This window comes from Patagioenas fasciata, chromosome 1, assembly GCF_037038585.1.
Source record: "Patagioenas fasciata isolate bPatFas1 chromosome 1, bPatFas1.hap1, whole genome shotgun sequence".
Lineage (NCBI taxonomy): Eukaryota > Metazoa > Chordata > Aves > Columbiformes > Columbidae > Patagioenas > Patagioenas fasciata.
Window position 1 is genome coordinate 135,996,333 of NC_092520.1, and position 21,966 is coordinate 136,018,298.

At 38.6% G+C, this 21,966-nt stretch overlaps 1 protein-coding gene across 1 annotated transcript in view; it reads left to right on the forward strand.

Annotated features, from left to right (window-relative positions):
• Positions 1 to 21,966, forward strand: part of PIK3C2G (phosphatidylinositol-4-phosphate 3-kinase catalytic subunit type 2 gamma) — a 275,634-nt gene that overhangs the window by 225,984 nt on the left and 27,684 nt on the right. The window contains exons 31-34 of the mRNA XM_065846452.2: positions 5,691 to 5,883; positions 6,447 to 6,568; positions 11,329 to 11,437; positions 19,657 to 19,732. Coding sequence (XP_065702524.2) covers positions 5,691 to 5,883; positions 6,447 to 6,568; positions 11,329 to 11,437; positions 19,657 to 19,732 — 500 coding nt within the window. The remainder of the gene's footprint in view (positions 1 to 5,690; positions 5,884 to 6,446; positions 6,569 to 11,328; positions 11,438 to 19,656; positions 19,733 to 21,966) is intronic.

Here is a 21,966-nt window from a genome sequence, read left to right on the forward strand (position 1 = left end):
AGACCGTGTGAGAAAAAATTCCAGTGACCCATTTCTCCTGATCACTCTGTAGCTTATTCCTGTATCTTTTTTTCAGGCTATCCTTAGAAAGGCAAGGAAACTGAAAGTTCTACTTATTAGCATAACTTCCAGTAGCTCTGAAATCCTACAGAATTTATAGCATCTTTTTCTCCATAATTACTTTCAAAAACATTTTATTGCTGGGTTTTTGTTTGTTTTTTTGTTTTGTTTTGTTTTGTTTTTTGGTTTTGTTTTTTTTTTTTTTAAGTATTTTCTTGGGTGTAGTCATTGGAATTATAAAATCTGCCAACAGAATGTTATTTCTTGTTGTAAGTACAAGGTAGTTACTGTAATCTTTCAGATCTGATCATATAATGTGTGTCTGCTGAAAATCCAAATATTCTTCTAGTGGAAATAGGGGAACAGCATTTCGCTGTAGAAATAAGTTGCTTTTAGCAATTGTCTGAGTTTGGTTTGAGCAATAATACTGGCATTGCCTCTGCTGTTGTTTAAAAACAATGTAAAATGATGAACGATGTCACAAATATTCCTGGCAAAGAGATGTTAATTTGTTCTTTGCCATCACCTTTTTAGCCAACAGAATAATTTTACCAGAGTTTGGGCTGTAACATACTGACCCCTTTCAGGATCGTAAAGCATTCTGTGTTTTACCAAATTCCTTTCCTCTCATTCTTGATTTAAGACATGTTCAACAATCCGTTGTCTCATTTGTGTTCTGTATTCTTCACACATTGGGTCAGTTCACTGCTATGAGCTGATGAGGGGCAGTGTTAAGCCTCACAGCTTACAGCCTTCTGGAAGGTCCCACCCTCAGATGGTGGATAACAATGCGCCAATTGAGAGTTATACAAGAGTTTCTGTGTTTGCTTGTCAGTTCTGTGCACCTAGTGCCAAATGAAACATTGTTGTCTCTCCAGCATCTGCCCTGAACTCAGTTTGATCCTTGAAACTCGATTTCATCCTTTACCCTCCCTCCTTTCCTCTTACACTGACAACACAGTTTTACCAGAAACTGGAAACCCATCTGCCCTCTGAATATAAATTTCCTCTTTGGTTTTCTGCAGATGTCTTCAAATCTCAGCGTGGTGTCACATGCTTCCTGACATTTTTTATGTGCCTGTAAAGGGATGTATATTTAAAATTATTTTTACGGGATTAAAGTTAGCCTAATGCATTGAATGGAGTTGATTTCAATTGATTGCAGTATGCAATCTAGCCCACTCATAGAAGCCTATGAATAAGAGATGCACAGTAGATCTGACAATTACCAGCAAAGCACCAGAGCATATCTTCAGCAGCCTGATTGATGGGGGTGCTGCTTGGGTCAGCTGCCATTTTTTCATATTTATTAACAGAATCATTTGTTAGGTACCTCTCATTGCCCAGGTCAAGCATATCCACTCCAAACTACAAATGCCAGCAGTTGCCAAGCTGGACAATTCACAGTAATTCCTTTCAAAATATGATGCCCATCTGAAACTGATCAGCCAATGCCCGTTTCTCAGGTGGCTGCAGAAATTCCAGGAAGAAATCTCCCAAACAACTGGAACACCAGCAAAAGCTGATGAAAGGGCACAGGCAAAACTACAGTACTAGTGTCTCTCAGTGGCATTCAAGCAGTTTGTAAAGTTTGTAGTCTATGTGCATCAAAGGAACAGAGGCAGACTTCCTCCTTGAATTTATGTTGTTTGAGGCATCTATACTGCTGTACAAACCCCACATACCACCAGCTTAGGGGAGAGGAGTGTCCTCTGTCCTGGGAAAGGAGCATAGGAGAACTAGTGGGGAAACAAGACCAGAAGATGCACATCAAGAGAACACCTGATGTGCTCAGCGCATGGGATCACTAAGTCTGTAAATAAACCTGAATTTTAAAAACTAGCAAAATAAGGGCTAAAAAGAATATTATTATTATTGGCTATGTACTATCACAGTTGGAAATAAGTTATTAAACTGAAGAGTTATCACTACCATACACAAAAAAAGAATATCAACTGTCCATGAATAAAGTTTGCTCAAAATTAGAAAAGATCTGTCCCTCAAAGCAGTAATATTCTGGAAAAGTCTGTTGCGAGCTGTTGGGGGCATAATACCCAGTTTGTTTTAAAATGCAACCTGCTAAATTCATGGATGAAAAGGTTGGAATATATGTGATACACCATGTTAATTAACATCTGAGAATCCCATGAAAATAAATTTTGCTCATTATCCTCTAAATTGTTTTTAGGCCTAGATAGAAATGAGAAGCAGGATGCCATAATGAATGATAAGAAAAATTATTCTGAAGTTTGGGGTGAATATTTGTTATTATATATACCAAGATTAAGATCTGGATAACTAGTCAGTAATAATGAGTGTGTGCGCTCTTAAAAGACCGTGCAGAAAGGCTGGTATGCCCAAAAATATCCAAGCACCAGCTCTCAGAATACCTGTCCTGTAAGATCTATCTGCTTCCTAAAAATCAAGGCACCAACTATCACAAGTCACTCTTGAAAATGTTAGCCAATCTTTTAATCCATTTCTGTTCACACAAGCAGCCATCCAGTCTGTGCACGTTTTACCCAATACTGTGATTTGATAGTTCTGTACAGACTGTGAGCTGAATCTGAAATTCTAAGTCAGTTGAGCAGGTGGAAAGTGGAAAGGCATTACTTTTCAATAATCCCTGATATTTAACTCAGTTTTATGAGAAGTAGATCAGACACCAATCTGCCTGGTCAAGAGATATTGTTATGTGGAAAAAAAAATACTTTTTCTGCCTGAAAACTTTATGTTAGCAATATTGTGATTCACAATTAATGTTACTCAAGTAAATGAGAGTTTGCCATTTTCTCCTGATTAACCTGTGCTTTTGATCCTCTTAATATAAGTCACTTCGCTTGTCCCATCTATAGACCATTAGGCACTAATTCTCTAAGGGGCTTGGGTTACCAAAGCTCTGAAATACCTGAAAAACTTTTTGTCATCTTGTGAAAGCAGAGCCAGCTTTAGGCACAGACAAAGGTGGTCATGGCCTAGGGAGCAAGAGGATCTCAGCAACAAATACCCATGACCCTACCAGCATCTTCACCTGTGGCTAAAATTAATGTGACTGTAGAGAAAAATAAGGTGTATGGAGATCTTGAAGAGGAGAAAGTTCCATCACGAGTCCTTAGCATGAACTTAAAAAATGCTAGCAGAAAGAGGAATCAGATTACCACAATGTGATGAACTGGGTCAGTGAACTAATCCGTGCCAAAAATCAAATGCAAAATTGAAAAAGACACATGGGTTTGATGTACCCCACTGCTCCAGATATAGCTGGGAACCACCTTATGGCGGCTATGGGAAGGAGGATTTCCTTAAGCCAGTTTTCCCTTGGAAGAGAATGCAGAGAACCATAACCAGAGTTGTCCTACATTGCTGTGAAGACACTCTCTCAGGTGTCACCAGAAGAGCAAAGAGACATTTTAAATTATTTGTTGACAATATGACATAAGGATTGTTTAATGTTTTCAGGGAGAGCTGCATAGAGAAAAAAAATATCAGGAGAGAGTGAAAAAACCATATACTTCTGGTTCTATTTTGTTTTAAATGTAGTCCTTTGAAATAACTCACAGGGAAAATCTACAACAATGACAACAAAAGCCTCTGTTTAGGTTTAAAGTATGTGATTATCAATCTGGATCTTAAAGGTATTTCAGAAGCTTAATGAACCCATGGGAAAAATAGTGGTATTCTGATATCAGCTGTGCTGTGTAGTGGTGATGCCTGAATTAATGCAACTTTAGAAGCCAAGGTCTGCTTTATGCAAATTAAAATGCACTGTGTTTAGCTGCAAAATTAACATGCCTCTTATAGTAATGTTGTAAATTCCCTATGTTCTTTGCTATAATATGGCCCAGTCACAGATTCCGTAACCTATATCATGTCTCAGTGATTTAGGAAGTGTTTGAACTATGCATTAAATTAAATACATTAAAAAGGAAAAGTTCACCACAGATGCAACCTAATTAATCAGCACTGAATTGATTTTGTACTAATATTTTGAAATGAGGTTTATTTTCTTGTTTTCAATTTGAGTGTTAATTTGTGTCATTTATTAAATAATCTGTATGTATCTGTTTCTGGAGAATGTAATTAATAATTAAGATAATTAACTGAATCAATTCAGAGATACCCTTCCTTGTATTACATTAAGAAATACACATGCATCTTCTTCCCTTGGTTTAGTATGCCTAATTGGTGTATGATAAATTCACACAGCATTTTAAATGAAATCTCAGTTTTGGGGGGACAAGCTGGGAAGGTATCTGCAGGTAGAATGTTGGTTTTGGTATGGTTGCATCTGTGAAGCTACAGACTTTAGCCAGAATATCTGAGATGATGAAAAATAGGCCAATGCAATGAATGGAGTTGATTTCAATTGATTGCAATATGCAATCAAACCCACTCAAAGAACCCCATTAATTTAATTTAAAATGACAGGGAAAGCATTTGCTCAGCTTTGAACAGGAGATTATAAAGGTGGTTAAGGGTATTGTCAGCCCGTGTAAGCTAGTTAGATATAATCCAAAACTGGATGGAAAAAACGCAAAACAAAACAAAACTAAAAACAGGAAAAAGAAAACAAAAACAAAAACAAAAACAACAGAAACAAAACCAACCAAACAACAACAAAAAAAAATCACAAAAGAACACCTGACAATTTGGTAGAGGTTTCCTACCTTGTTGCCTTATGGCCTGAAGCTAGTGGTTTGTTGTTCTGTGACATCAGAACCTATCCAGAATAACTTCAGAGTGCTGTAGAAATAAGCAGGGAAATAGGAAAAAAAACCCCACAAGTTAAATAGATCTTAACCAGCAATTCAATTCAAGAGGGTAAGTGTTTTCTAATGAGTACTGCATCTTACTCTTCAAAGACCAATGATAATCTTGCAGTGTTATTTCTCAAGTTGAGTTCACTTTGATGTTAAAACATGTTTGCAGTACTTATCTACATGTGTATCTCATTATTTTTTAATCTATTATGTCTTTTCTGATGAAGGATCTTAGAACTCTAGGAAATTACAAGTGTGTTCTGGCTCTCCTTGCACAGGGATGAGATGAGGGAAGATAGGGGGAGAAAATTTCTCTTTTTTTTTATCTTAAGCAGCTCCACAGGGACAGAGCTTTTAAGAACAGGCTAGAGGATTTAGCAACATATTATGCACAGCTAAATCATGAACTGGATGCAAGAGCCTTCTGCAAACACGTGTAAGTCCATGTGAGGTTAGTGTAACCAAAAAGTAAGTGCTAGGGTGCTCTTTCCTACCTGTTGAAGTGAACACCTATTGTTCTACCCTGGAACTCCTCAGAACACACATGGAAATCTTCTATCTGTCTCCGTTGTCCAAAAGAAACATATGGTATGCAGCTCATGAAGAACAACTACCTCAAGGTGAACAATGAGACAGGCTTTAGCAAGAGGACTACTTTAAGCAGTAGAGCTCAGGGGCTGGATATGCTGTATTTCCACAAATAATGGTGATTAGAGTGTATGTGGGTACATGTTCCTGTGAGGTAGGTTTTAGGATTTGGGAGCGCGGGGCGGGAGGGGGTTGGTTCGTGTATCCATAAAACCAAGGATCAAAAAATAGAAACAGAACAGTTGCATAAATAGCATAAATGGCTCTTTATTTGTTCTTCAGGAAAATAAAGGAAAGTTTGGAGTGCTTTCCTGTTAAACTCAATAACTTGATCCACACGCTTGTACAGATGTCAATGGCAGCCTCTGCAAAACCTCCAGCTCCAGAGACCGATGCTCAAGAATGGATGATGTTGGATGCAGAGAAGTCAATCGCAAGAGCCACCATTTTGGGCTTCAACAAGAAGTCTGACCCTGTATGTATTATGTTATTTGCTTGCCCTCATTTGCCTTGATCTTTAATGACTCTTTTGTGAGCTTGTATACTCTCCCTCCTCCTTTATAGGAGATGTGCGTGTGCCACATTAAAAGGATCACAGGATGAACAGTGGTGCCGTAAGCGGTGAGCTACCAGAGAGAAAGAACACCAGGCAGACAGCTATTAGCAGGGAGCCATTAAGGAGAACAGTTCATGCCCTATAGTGAAAAATAAATCAAGAGCTAATTAAAGTATCCAGAAGGAAAGCATGGCACAAAATTAGGAAGCCTAATAGAAATTGGAGGCTGTTATATGATGCTTTAATGGTGCGTTATTAGTTTTCACACACTGCAGTGATCTTTCAGTGTTTCAGTTGTATGCTATCCAGGCAAGTTTCTCTTTCTGTGCAGCAAAGACTATAAATTACAAACTGAATTCTCTAGCACTTGGCACTACATTGAAGAAAGGTTAAAATCACCTTATATTTTCCCTTGTACAATTTATTTGAATGTGCCTCTCTGATAATTTCTCTTTTCTGCCTTTTCCTTTTCTCCAATACAGCTGTATCTAATCCAGGTGGTGCAAACCTGCAATATGGTCACTTTTGTGGAAAAATCATTTGACCAGTTCTCAAAACTTCACAGCGACCTCCAGAAGCAATTTCCATCACGTGCCCTCCCAGAGTAAGGCAGCATATTAGCAAACATTATTCTGCTGTTAAATGGTTCTCTCTGTGCACAGATAAAAATGTGAGAAAATGTACGGCAGACATATTTTTAGAAACACAAACGCAATGTGACATATTCTATCAAGCCTTTCGTTCAGCCCCAGAAGAAATGGAATCATAGACCATTGTGACAGTCTAACTTTTGTGAATTTCACTGTTCCTTTTCTTTAATGGGAAGAGAAGGGGGGAACAGCTTGGGCCTGACATAACTATTCCTGAAATCGAAGGGTAAGTGGTATTGACTTCATTAAAGGCATGATAGGGCCTTTAATAGTTTTTGTTTTCTTCATGATGCTGATCAAAACTTATCATAAAATCCATATATTAAAGTGATGTGGGGATGTTCACACTGGGTCAGAACAGAAACAAGCCAATCTCTGACACTGGCAGGCATGATCAACCTTTTTACAAAAAGATGCACATACTCCTCTGTTGAGAAATACACAATAATCTTATGTACAATCCTGGCCCTAAAAGCTGATACTTTGTTCCTTGCTCTCATTCAGTTTCATATCTCTTGAAAAATATGCTATAATTAGTTTCAATAATTCTGAATATTATTTTTTATCCATGTGCATGTCTATTCCTGCTTTTCATATTCTGAATCTCATTCACAGTTTCCTGGGACAATGAGTCCCACAGTTTATTTCTGTCTTATGTGTAACAGCTTTACCTTATGTAGCGATTGTCCATGGCTTGGCTAATACAAGTGAAGTTATGTGTTCTACAAATATCATATACATTGTATGGCATACATCACTGAGAACATAGTCCTCTCTTAAACAGTCATGCTGAGTCATCTAATACAAGCCCCTCTTCAAGCTCAGTCTAGAATAAAACATAAAGCTGGCCAAAAAGGCAAGCAGTTTACTTGAATCAAGCTAAGATTCAAATGATATGCTGGAAAAAGTAGCAAGGTCTTTGAGGTTTGACGTGGAGTAAATAGCCACAAACAACATGGTTTTGACTTAAAACACAAAATTCCACAAATTTCAGATACAAATTTGATATTCTCCCAAGTTTGCGAGAGGCATTCAGTTAAATGGTGTTAGGTTAATTAATTCCAGAGTATATATCTCCTACCTTGAGGGGATTTTAATTGACTCCAATTATACTCATTATGACTGGCTCATATGAACTGGTTTGCAGCAGCTGGTGAGAATCTGAATGTCACTGAATACTGAAATGGCTTGCATCATGGTTTTGGTTTGGAGATGTTTGCACACTAACTATTAGGTCATAAAATAAAATATTTAACAAGTACCTATTTCTGATTTTTTCCTGTGGTGAGCAGAGGCCTTTGAAGGCAAATATATTTCTGTTTAGAAATGCGTAGACCTCAGAAACCCTGTAGTGAATTTCAAAAATAGTACTAGCCATTTTTCAGATAAATCTGACTTTAATAAAATCCCTCACAACATTTTCACTGCAAGAGAGTTCCAGAATTCACAGAGAGCTAATCTGCGTATACTGAGGCTGTGTCTAAGAGCTCCAGAGCTTTCTTGTCATAATGCAGTCCCAGCAGTAACCTGTCACTGTATGATCTTTCCCCAAGACTCTGCTGAAGTAATTCATTTTATGATGTTTCTTTATATGGATATTCTTTAATGTTAAAGTTGTGGTTTATTTTCTAACAGAACATCAGTTTGAGGCTTTTCATGTATTCCAGCTTTTATTCTAATAATAAAAACTAATTATTTCTTTATAGGAAGTTATCACTGAAACTGCCGTACCCTATCAGACCATTAGTCTGTGTGTGTGTTACAAAGCTCCAGCTCTGGCCAGTGCCAGATGCTTCAAAGGAAAGAAAAAAACCTTGTTCCATAATGTAACCACAAAATCAGTTTGAAATGTATGATTTAAAAGTAAAATGTCTAATATTACTAGAGTAATTGGAACTGCTAATAGAAAGGATTTGGTTACTGCTTTGTATTGATTCATGAGATTATATATATTCATGTCTCATTAGAAGAAAATAATGCAATATGAGTCTGCTTCATACAAGTGCTAAAAACTGGCAAAACCTCAGAGTTCTCAGTTTCTGAAATTTTGCTATTGGCATGTAAACATTCAGCCCATATTTTTAAGTCAAAGCACAGCTGCCGCAAGCAAGCCATTGCACTCCAGCATCTTCCCTCTTGTTTGGTTTCAGACAGAGTATTAATTCTGTTTAATTATTGTTTTTTGAAAGGCAAAAAATCATTTAATCCAAACAAGCATTTAATTCATATACAGAATGTTCTTCAAGCTAGTAAGTAGGGAATGGAATCTGCAATGCAGGATGTCTGCGTGTGGTGCAAGTTTATATTTTTATAATCTACTTAAGGTAAATGCAAAGCTCAAAATTATCTTGGGAAGTTGCCCTGTTCAAACACAAGTGTGTTCACAAGTGCAAGGTCAGTTTCAGCCGGAGGCACAATTCAGCAAAAGCATGAAGGCCTTTTAAAAAACTGTCAGTACTGCCACAGGGTTCACACTGTCCTTCACTGCAGCAGAGTTATTGGTGCTATCAATTGGCAGTTTCTCTGTCCTCGCTTTGGCCACTGTGCTTAGGATGCATCTTCTGAGGGCCTATATTTTACACCCAGAATACTTTCTTTGTTTTATGCAGCCTCATTAATTTTAAGCTGCTTCCAAACAAATCCTCCCTACTGTCTCTTGAAAGAAGTCCTTTTTGTGCTCCAGAGGAACCCAAAACGTTCACAGGCCAACTATCTGTGCCAAATGACCTGAGCTCTATTTTTATCTGTGCAGCTCCTATATGTCATGATCCTGGGTCGTATCACCTCCCCTGTCTCATTATGTGTCCTGCCACTGTAATTTTGTGAGGCAAGAATTGCCTTTTGTTATTCATTTGTGCGGACCATAACTGAGCCCTGATCTTTCAGTGCTATAGGCAAAAATAATCAAAAGGTCATATATACATAGTTGCTATCATCCTGGCCCCTTGCTGTTTTACTTGCGGACTAAGTTATACCAGTGCTCAGTTCTTCCTCAGAATTATTACATAAGATCGGCAAAGATCTGTATGCTTCTAAAAGGTATTAAAATATCTTGTTAATCAGTATTCTCTTCATAGAAGGCCTTCTGTTACAAAACAAGCTTAAAAAAAGCCCAACCCAACAGGTCTAATTACAGTTCATAAAATCTAATTACACTGAATCTCTTGGTAACAGAAGCTGTGGGTTAATCATCTTCAGTCATTTTATTTTCACTAGGTGAGACTGCTATTTACCATTTTTACAGCTGGGTGGTTTGCAAAGCTGGCCAGTGTTCCCCTCCAGTGCTGTGTTGCTATTTGGCTGGTCTTTGAAAAGCTGATGACATCTTAGCACTGAACTCTGGAACTGGGTGAAACCTGTGCAAAGTAGGAGCTGACCACCTGCCTTTCAAAAAGCTGGCCAAGTGTCTCTTTTCAGTGTATTTCACTGCTAAGTGGCTCTTTAGCCATTTGTCTGAAGCCTTCAGATATCTCTTGAGATCTAGTGGATAAACAGGGTTGTACCAAAAAAAGAAGAGATTTGTAAACAAGACACTGTTAACTCTTTGCAGTGACTTTGTAACATGAAATACAACCAGATCAAAACTTCTGCCATTCTATATCACCCAGTTTAGGGGACATAAAGCATAATGTTAGTTATGAATCCCAATATTAACAATCCGTATCGCAAAACCCATGACATGCAATTTAGCACAGATAGCTTTTCTAATGCTCCTTCAACCTGAGAGAGAAATAGTCCTTGTCAGGGCAAGGTTGATATAAATTGATTATGTGTATTGTTAAAAATCTAACCATTTGACTGATCTAATGTGTGTTGTCTCTAAAATGCAAAGATGATTCAAGTAAAAAAAGTGTGGGGTTTTGACATTTTCAATCACCAGAGCATTTGAAAATTGACGTAAGGCCATTCTATCCACGTGTTGTTTATTTACTAAACTGAAATGAAATGAATCTTAATAAAAATTCAGCAAGAACATTACTATTATTATTGTTACTACTTTTGTTGGGATTGATTTTGTAATTGTGATGATCATCTGTTTTCATGTATTACTTTTATTATGCTCTTCCCTGAAATTACATATGGGATCAGGGACCTGCTCTGAAAAACTTCATCTACACTCTAAATAGCTGAGGTGAAAAAGCAAGGAATTATATATTCTTAAAATGTTACATTGTTGCTGTCAGACTTGGGTATTCTGTGTTTTATGGTAAGCGTGAGCCCTGGGTTGAGATCACAGATCTATTGTGCTGTGCACAGTGCAAAAAAATGGAGAGGGTGCCGTTTTCCTGGGATCAGAAAGGGACGATTTTTTAGAGCTATTCAGATACCATAATACAATGCAAATAAGTGTCTTCTTGATTTGTAGTTTTTTGTTTGATTGGGTTTTGCTGTTCATTTGTTCATGGGTTTTGTTTGTGTCTTTTGGTTTCGGTTTGTTGGGGGTTTTTTTGTTTGATTTGGTTTTGTTGCTGTTGTTTTGTTTTCTTGGTTTTTTAATGACTTAGACAGTAAAATGGGTACAGTATGAAACAGAACATCAGTGAATTATTAGAAAAACCAGAGTCAGGAAGTAAACAGTTCACTGGAGACTGCACCCATCCCTTCCCCTACCTGCAAAACCTCTTTGAAAATGTTAACTTTCTTCTGTTAAGTAGAGCTAGAAATATTTACCGCAAATACAAGAGTTATACTTATGAATATTCTTCTTTTACAGGTTTCCCCACTCGTGGCATTTACCTTTTACAGATCTTGAACATAAAAGAGTCAAGGATTTGAATCTCTATCTGAAGCAGCTGTTAAGTGGACCCAGGAAACTGGCTAATGTGAGCACTTCCAGTATTTATTTTATTTGAATAGGACTTTTAGTAGCATTTTAACAAAAGATTCAGGAAGCTTTCCATGTCCTCATTTGAAAAAAAAAAATGACATAAATGACATGTCTTCTTATGCAGCTGTTTTGAGATGGAGCCATTGTAGCATTCATCAGATCTTAAGAGAAAGACAAGAATGACTGAAAAATAGTTTATTAGACCTGGCAGGGTATTTTTTTTTTTTTAAATTTTCTTCCTTTGCTGCCATCCAAAAGTAGTGATTCACTGAATTTTTGACAGTAAGAAGTAGGTTCTGAGGAATGTAATGTCTAGCAAAGGAGTAAGTTTTGAAATATTGAAAAGTCTGATTTTGACAGTTTTTAAACAAAAAGTTACATTATTTCATCCCAGAAATACTCTTCATTTCAAATTTTAAGTTAACATGTATGAGAAATTGTTTTTCAAACATAAGACCAAAACCAGAATGTTTCAATGTGATCAAATGATACACTGTGTCCATTAAAACTGGTGTTTTCTCATTTTTTTGTTCATTATAGTTTTCTGAGATTTGATGTTTTCCTCTTGTTTCAAAATAGAAAGTTACAATGGTAACAATTGCTGACTCTTCATTGCCTGGCCTAGTATAAAGCCTTATGCACCTCAGCAACATTAAAGCCAGAGCCAAGAGTAACCAACAGGCACCCTGCACCCCAGGAGGGGATGTTTAATCATTGCGCTGCATCACTTTGGAAGTTGAATGGTCAATCACTGATAGTGACAACAGGGTCTGAGAGAAAGAAGCAACTTCCAGAGACCAGCAGTTGTCAGGAAAGCTGCCAAGCGGTGTTTTGCGTTAGACCCTAAGCTTACGTAGAGCCTAGTAAAGGCATGGGAGCCAGGGCACGAGCTCATGCGTTGGCACTGCTGTTTCACTGTTATGTTCTCTGGCAGGGCCTGGACCTCTACCAGGTGAGCCATGTCATGTCCCCTGGCCTCAGAGCTATAGTACAAACTCAGACTGGTTTGGTTTAAAAGCATAGACAGTCTAGGATGCCAAAAGAGGGTATGACAGATTTTTTTTTTTCTTCGAAATTTCTATCGTCTTGCAGAAGGAGAAAAATGTTTGTTGCCTAACTATGTAACTTTACCATCTGTGATTGTGTAACAGAGATTGAAGTGGAAATTGTCCATATATAAAACAAACAGGAGGGTTTTCTTATTAATAGAAATCTAAATTCTGTGTCCTGAGTTGAAATTGAGAAGATTTACAAAGAGGATATATAATATCTGTGTCATGGAGTTACACTTAATTTGGCATGGACAGCTGACTTGGGGGCATGGGATTGCTCCCTTGACTGACCTTGCCAAATAAACTGCACAGGCTGGGGTTAATTGTGCAATTTCTGTCACTAATGTTAGGGTCGTGTGTTTATTTTACATTAGCACCTTTTGATCACAGCTGAGGAAAAACTGATATAAGCCAGTGACCTAGAAATGAAGAGTTCTGTATCTTCTGCTGTAAGGTACATGGATTTTCAATTTGGGCCAAGCACTCCCATGTAGAAGCCCAATCTATGGCTGAAAAATTAGGCTGCTTAAAGCCCTGGGATAGTAATAAGAACATTTCCCGATCGCACACAGCAGCTCTCCTCTTCCTCCTGTTCCATGGTCTGTGAATGGGCTGATAATCAGCCAGAGCATGCTGCCTTGCCATGGGCTTCCTCATGCCTTTCCTCCTCCCTTTATGGTCCTGCAGCACACACCCATGGAGCTGGGTAAGTTCTCCCAGCACGGTGCTGCTGGGATACGGGTGCACAACCACAAGTTGGGATGCAGAGGGAACTGTGGACAGATCTGCTTAGGAAATATGCTAGTGTGACTCTTAACAAGGCCAGAGGGGCTCTACAGACATCCTGGACTATGAAGCTGCTGAAAACTGTTCCAGCCTGGTACACCCTGTAGTGCTGAGCCATGAGAAGAAGAAAACAATTTTGTGCTGGGCTGTACAGCTACTGGTGTGCTGGACTCAGAGGGCACAATAATAAATGGAGGAAAGAACAGATTGTTTCCATCAGTAAAGTGCTATTGCATGCTGGAAAACATCTTGCTTGCCACCATGCAGCTAACCTGCAATTCTAGATGATAACCTTTAAGGTTATTGATACTCTATAAACATCGAATCATTATTTTTACTTCAATATGCTTCTCCTGCTGGGAGATGTGAGAAATTTAGAAAATACTGATGTGTTCTGACCCACTTAGAACAAGGAGCCTAGTCAGTGGATAATTTCATTTGTATTCCCAGCTGAAGGCTTCTTTTTTACTTTTCTCTTTGGTACGGCTTTTTTGAAAATGTCATGGTGTCTTCTTGGTTTCACTTTGAGCAGAAAGCCAAGCTAGGAGGCTTTCTTGATCAAAATAAATACAATTATTTTTTTCTCTCTTTGTGCCTTGGACAACTTTGCAGTCAAATTTCTCCTTTTTCTCAAATTGCTAGGGAGCCTGACCAAAACCGTTTAGTGAGTTGTCTCTTCTCAAGCATTACCGAACTGTCATTCCGTTAAAATAGTAAAACTATGTAGGAATAAATAATTAATTCAGAAACTTGTGAAGAAATCTTGTAAGAGCAAGTGCCTGTAGAATAGGATTGCCTTTACTTTCTTGACAGTCATTTCTTTCTGCTGAATTGTACCTGTATGGTATCATAGCTGTATTGTAACTGTATGGTACACTGGAGCATTGTCTGAGATGGAGAGAAAACCATTTATTTATTTTTTTATAATATACCCTTGCTGTCACTGTAAACACGCTACCCTGATTGACTAGACACTATTTTCAGCTCTGAAAAGTTTAGTCAAGTCCACACAGGACTGACTACATGCTTGGTTCTATGAATTAAGGAATTAAAAATCCTAGAAATAAAGAAAGAATTGGATTATATCCAAATTCCTTCCTCAGTCATGCCTTAAGTGCATGATTTTTAGTCCAGACAAAGTTCTGATTATGAAAATTGTGTTATAATTAAGGGCAGGTCAGAATGTCACTGACCTTTTCTGCTAAATGGTTTGAATGAAGGAGGAGAGGTGGAAAGTAGCTGCCTTCTCATTTGCACTTTAGCTCAAATGGAATTAAATGTTTCTTCAAACCCTTATTTAAAGATTAGAAACTTCAAGCCACCTTTATCTCTGCATTTTAGTATCATATCAAATAAATGCAGAAACATGAGCTGATGGAGGTATTTGCTGTTGGGGCCATTGAAATGCTTAAATGTGCTCATGCCCATCCTTATTCAAAGCGTTTTTTAAGTCTGTGGTGTACTTCAAGCACCCGTCTCATTCATTGACTTCCTCTTAGACATTCATTAAAGAGTTCCTAGGAGGGCTTTTTCTAAATTCAGGTTAGCACTCAGTTAAAAATAACTACACCACCAGACTATATGCATTAACAAGCTATATTCATTACATCAATCACTAAAAAGCAGAAGTTGATGCACCTTCCTTGTCATAAATAAGGTTTTGGCACCTTTTTTATTTTCATTCTACTGTCCCCCCACCCTCAAACCAGTAGCAATATATGTGATCGCCCTACAAGAATATTTAATTTTGTGCCAGTCGCACCATTGCCAACTGGCTGATCAGCTGCATGTGTTGAAATGCCTGGGTCTTTTAGATCAGCAAGGCAAAACACTCAACAATGTTTGAACTCCTGGAGTTTTGCTTTGTTAAGTGGCAAAACAACCAGTAATAGGTCAAGCATCAAGAAACAATAAATTGAAGGTTGGTAACATGGAGGAGGACAAAAATGTGCATTATCAACATATAAATCAAATCTGTGAGAAAAGGTAGCAGCTGTTCGCCACTTCTACATTTTTCTCTATTTCCCTGTTAACTCCAGCTGAGTGATGGGCTGAATGGAGATTGCAGCCCAAATCTCATAACATATCATATAAATTAGAGCTGCACTAGTGGCTTGTCATTTTAATGCTGTATTGTAAGAGGGCTGTACACTCCCAGGGGACACAAAAGCAACATAAGGCTCCATTAATTTAGTTTGCTCTTGGCCCTGGTGTCAAACAGCAGCATTCACAAAGCTGAATGTCTTCCTGCTTATCTTGAAAAGACAACTTGCACCTGTCTTGGGCATTGCAAATGAAAAGTCTAAAACTGAGTCTAAACCAATGTTTTATATAGCAACCAGTATTTGGTACTATCACCCAGCTGGTAAGTTTCTATAGATAATCTTCCCATCACTTATCATTTAAAAGAAGTGACATTTAATTTGTGGATAATGTTATTGACAACACTAGATGTATATACTGTTCTTGCAAACTACATCACCTTAAATACACATATGTTATTTGTCCCACATCTTTCATGTAGATTAGTTTTGTGTGCAAGTTTGGTGGGCTTGGATGTTTGAGGGAGTTTCTCTGTGATGTTAGGGGTGTTAGTGAACATCATAGTAAATTCAAGTGCATAGAAAGAAATGGGGTATATTGGGTACCTTTATAAAAATTTTCTCTTCAAGTATCCAAATTATCTGAAGACTTTGGGTCCAAAGATAAACCTAGTGCAAGCAGGTAAGCAAACAGTGACAGTGTATCAGGTATGGATAGGTTCTATGAGCAGTTTTATGGTGAGTTATAGGATGTGTAAAAGGGCTTTAAAGAGGATGTAAATGGAAATTATTGTAAATTCTGTTCACTCATTTTCAAGCATACAGTGAAAACCAGGCCCACAGCATTGTTCTAGAGTGACTAACGTTTTACACTGTAAAAGTAAACAAGTTTGATAAGAGCTTCCCATATTTCATTTGTATTTTGTTCACTGGTGCTACGTGGGCTTTGCAGAGATGAGAAAATAGGTCCCGCAGTGCCTGTATGGAGCTACATAATGTGGTGGTACAAAGTGCACCCAAGGTATATGCATCCCTTAAGCTTCCACCCACTCCCATACTCCCACAGCAAGGCATCCAGCAGAGTCAAAATGGGGAGGGTTCAAAGTCCTCTCTTTCCCACTGTCCTTTCCTGAAGCTATAATAGCTGCAGCAAGGTCAGCTTTTTCTGGTTTCTTTCTTTCCTGCTGATTCTCCATCCTGTTAAAGTATAACAGGTGCATGGGTGTTCTCTGACCCCAAATCTGCTTTTAACACAGCTGAAAAGAAAGCTGAAAGCAGAGGAGAGGCTGCTTTTCTTTTGAACAAAATTAAATCTGGCTTGAAATCTGGCTGTGTTTCACTAACAGCAGAGTGCTTGTCTAGTTAGGCTCTGATGGAGAGCAGTAGACAAATTCTGCCATGCTACAGTTTTTCAGGGCTGTGTCAGCTCCCCTAACGTCACTTAAATGGGGTATTTATGTTGTATCCTCATGTGAGTGAAGGTGGAATTTGTCCCTTTTGAATTCAGTGGCTGAATAAAGGTCATGCATGAGTTCTAACCAAATAACGCTGATGCACCCATACATACCTGGCTGCTCCCCAATAGACTAATGTTGAGTGACCTGGAAAAAAATCAGCACTACCTATTAAAGATTGCTGTCTTATTAGGTGAGAATGGCTGGACAAGTGATAGGAGGCTTTTCTAAAAATCACCAAATGAGCAATATTTTAGGGAATCTCCACTTACTGATTTAAAGGCAATAATTCCAGGGGAAAAAAAGGTAGGTGAGTGCCGGTGGTCATCCTCAGTGCCTGCCTATCTACCAAAACTGTCACGGGATCTCTAAGGTTCCCACCTGTGGTCACATCTTTGTAAAAACAATTGTTTGTTTAGAAGTGGACTCTATCCACCTAAATACAGTGTGGTTTTGATCATACATATGTTCAAAGCCCTGAAGTGCCTGTTTCTGGCAGTGTAGTTAGATGCATGCTTAACTCTAAGCCTACGCTTCAGTCCCATTGACTGGAGTCCAATTGATTTAGTAAAAATCTGAAAGTTCATGTTGTGCTTCGGTGGTCTGCAGGCAAAGGGTAAACTTCAGAAGATACTTACACACCTGCCGGTGAAAATCTAGACAATGGAGTCCTGCAACACGCAGATTAACACAGGTCAGGGAGAAATTGCTGTCTTGTGGATAACAGTGTGCAATATGCCTTTTTCTGCAAACATGTGGGAGATCATCTCCGTTGCTTTTGAAGCACTTTGCCCTGGATGGGCTGCTACATCTGCCCCTGCAACCTGACATGTTATGTTTTTGCTTTTCATTTGCTAACAGCCTTGCTGCTTCCCCATATGCTTCAGTACCTGTTGAGTACAATGGACACAGACAGGCAGAGCCTTGAAATCAGTGCTGTGGCACCAGCAATGTACAAGCCTGTTGTGTTCATTCTTGATGTGAGATCTGCACAAATTCCACTTTTGTTCTTAAGCCAGGTGTTGTTTTCTCAGAGTCTTGTCTCCTTTAGAAATTAGAATTTGGAACTATCACCTGAAACAATCTTTGGACCTCCTGTTTACAAACCTCACTTCATATATTTCCATTTATTGCTGAAAGATTAAGCAGAGAGGAAGCAGAACACCAGGCTGCTCAGTGCAGAATTTTTTATTTCTCTTTCAAGTCAGTGTATCCTTACTTCCCCCTCCTGCCCATTTCTCTCAAGATCTTTGAACTCAAAGGGCTACGTAAGTTTCTCTGCTTTTTTTCATGCAGTCAAATAAAGGCTGAGCTGCCAAAAATACTTGCTTTTAACCCCTGAGATCTTCTAGACTTGGGACTTGTGCTGATAGAGTACATGGAGGTCCCACAGCAAATAACTTGGCTGTTTAAAGCTACTGGAAGCCGAAGCAAGTGTATTGGCTTTCCCCTGTAAGCTGTCCTCATGAGATGAGAGAATAATTAGTCATGCTCAGAATAGACAGGTATATTGGCAGTCCACTGCTAATGGTTTAAGGATCGTCATTGAATTCCAGGAAAATAATTCTGTTGGTTTATCCTTTTTTTTTCCCCCCCTCATTTTTCTTTCAAAGAAAATATCGGTGTGGGAGGAAAAATTACAAACACTAGAATGAAAAATAAAAGGCAACTGCTAAAATAAATCCAGGTTGCTAAGTATGGTCTCTGTGCTGAACATACACATCTTGTTCTTCTGTCTGCTGTAACCACATGTTAACTCCTCACTAGCTGCACTGAAGTCTTCCTTTTCCTTTTTCCTTGCACAAAGCATGCCACATCTTGTCAAATTGAAACAAGACAAATGCTACTTGAAGTGCATCTTGCTGATAAGAGACACCTTATTTTCCGTGGCCTGGAAAAAAACAATGGTGACATTTTAATACTAGAATCTGAAAAGCCTCTTGTTCTACCCATTCCTTACAGTGTCAGTCCAAGTAACATCAGTATGGGTGTAGCAATTCTAACCATCCTAAAGAATGGACATTCTGAAATACAGCTTTATGAAAAAGCTAATAAAATGCAATTACTGTCCACCTATGCTTCAAAATCATAAGAGTCCATTTCAGAATTCAGCTTTTATTGCCTTGCACAATACTCAAATCAGGGGATTTGATTTATTGTTTTAATTCTATACAGTTGACTGTAACTACTTGTTATGTATGTTCAGTAGAGCAGTACAGGTCAGTATATAAAAATAAAAGTTATAGTGCAGTACGTAAGGTGAATCACTCTTTTAAACAGAATGGCGAAATATGATCATTCCTTTTACTCCCGGTTGGTTTCGGGTGGGAGTTTACTCTGTATGGAGCTTTTCTGTGTGGGTGTCCATTAAACCGCCATGTGAGAGAGGTGTGCACAGTATCTCAGCCGTGGGGAGGCACACATTAGGTCAGATGCTTGGGGTCAGTCCTGTGCCAAGGGCGAATTTCATGCTGACTATACAATACACAGTAAAGACGTTCTCCTGCATTTGCTTCACAGATGGGCTGCTCTGTAAAAGTAGTTGCAGCTGCTAATGCATGTCTTAAGACACTGGGGGTCAAGCAAGGATGCAAATCTAGGGCCCACATTGCTGTTTGGGAGTGTGTTCACAGAAAGGGGCCAGGTAGGCACCAATGCAGCATTCCTGGGCCAGTGGTAAGGGGCACCATTGTCTTCCCAGTGCCCTTATAGAAATCATTCCCTGGGGTCCTTGCCCATGATCAGAAGGGAACAGATCCCCTTTATCATTAACCCAAGTATACATGTTAGAAGCCTACCAGCAATCTGCTCAGAGGGGAATAATTTAAGAAACAGAGCACAACATATGATATTCCCTAAAGTATTTTTGTTTTATTTCAGAATGAGCTTGTACTCGGTTTCTTCCTAAATTGGTCCAAAAAGATCTTGGCAAAAGATTCATCACCTGTGACTTTAGGTACGTGGATTACCAATCTTATTTGTTTTCTAAGAAGAACTTCTTTAATAGTATTAAATATAATAACGCAAAGTGTTTAGGTGGCTGCTTTTTTAAAAGATATAAAGATACTAAAAGATAATTCCTGATTTCTTAAGGTCTCTGAAAATGCATTAGTAATGTGACCTGTAGCTTGCTTTGACATATTCTCCTCAGCCTTGCTTCATTTCTTCTTGAATAAACATACCTATATGCAGAGTAAAAGCCTATTTACACAAACTGTGGTAAGTTTCTTCTTTTACAAAATAAGATCTTCAGAGAAGAATCTGCAAGAAAGGATCTAAGTCATGACAAAGCACAATGTGTGCTTGGACAAGCAAAGAAAATTAGGGAGGACTTCTGAAGTCATTTCCACAGTGAGTGGAGCAGGTAAATAACAGAACATTATGTTAATACCTAGGCATACATTATTAATGATAGTGGTAATTCACTTCTTACTAAATGAGATTCTGCATTGTTCCTTTAGCCTATCTGAATACTTAACCCATTTCCCTCTTCTCTTCCAGCACCTAATTTAATCTAATCTCCGGTATTACAGCATTAAGAGCCAAAGCATAAACCGTAAAATGTAAACTGTGAATGTTTATTGTCTTCCACTGCACTAGTTCTGCACTGAGAATAATCTTCTGTAGGCAGTTTTTAGGCAAAATAAAATCTCTTAGAGAAGCCTGCAGCTGCACTGTGCACCACAATGATTCAGCTGGTTGGTACCTGCTCCAAGTGATAGGATAGTTTCCAAGATCACTAGTTATCTGCATTTCAACAAGGAGTGCAAGTATCTCTGCATATTTAGTTTGCATGTCCATTAAGTTAATTTAATCTTTCTGCAGACAGGGGCTTCATTATCTCTTTTGCTGGGACCATTTTTTTAAATCCATCAGAACAAAATAAATCCCATTCCAGCTTCTCAGCCTTTGGAAGATTCCCCCTGTGTAAAGTTTATTTGATTAGGGCATGCCATTATCATATTAAATCCATTATGTCTATTGGAAATTACTAACGGTTGCTCTAACTTTTACAAAAGAATGAGGAGATCATGCAAAGATATTCTAGGTGTTAGAAATATACAAGCCAATATCTTGTCACAGAAAATCCAAACCAGAGTTCAAATGTAGCATGTAGTCTGGCTCTGTGGGCTACCAGTCTCTGTAGACTATTCAACCAAAGATGCAGACGTCTAAGAGTGAGCTGAGGCATAAAGGAGTTAAAGTCTCAGGTCTTCAGAAGGATTTTGACATTTCACTAATATTTAGATACCTAATTATTACAAAGATTCTTGATGTAAAGGTCTTATGCAAAAACATGAACTGAGTCTGTAATAAAGTTGAGAAAGAAATTATAACCTCATAATTCCTGCAGTGGTGTCCCAAGCCAATATAGTCTGAAGGGTAAGCCCTTTATTTTTGTTGTCAATGACATCAAAATCAGAGAAGAGGATAAAGAAACAGAGTTAAGGATGTGTTTAGTGAGTGTTTGACAAAAGCTATGTGACAGGTAACCCAATCTGCTGGTTTACTGTACAGTTAGTGGAGGTGAAGGTCACAACCTGGTCAGGGGAGATTAATGTGTCTCTGGCCTCAAGCAGCAGGGTTACAGAGGGATTATTTTTTTCCTCTCAGGATCTCTGCCCTTTAAAGTTTGGACATTTCAGTTCTAGACTTAGGGCAAAACCTTTGTTTAACACAGGAGAGAAAAACAAAACGAAACCTCCCTTTGGCCTAGAGAATTAATCACTGTCATCTATCAATAGAATACCAGTAGCACACAGGGTCCAAATCAGAACCCAATGAGTTTAGACTCTAAAAACAGAGAACATGAGTAATGGGCTGAGTTGCTCTGGGTGTGGAACCACATCTGGTCAGCGAGGAGGGGATTGCTCCTGGTCAGCCATCAGTTGCAGTGAACTGTGGAAGTGGGTGAGCTTAGCTGTAAATGAGCTAGCTCAGCTACCAGCCATGCATGTGCTAATTACCCATCTGAAAAATTATTTTCATATATGTTAGTCTTTGCTTCAGCCTTCATTGTTGGAGGTCAACTGTTGCCATACCCCAGCTAGCTCATTTAGTTTTTTGCTCCATGGCATTCTGCACCCTGTTATCATCTGTCCTGTGAGAAGGAGAAGACATGAGTCCAGCTAAGGCAGGAGGTGGCTGATCATGCCAAGTTGACAGGTAGCGAACAAGGAGTTGCTGGGA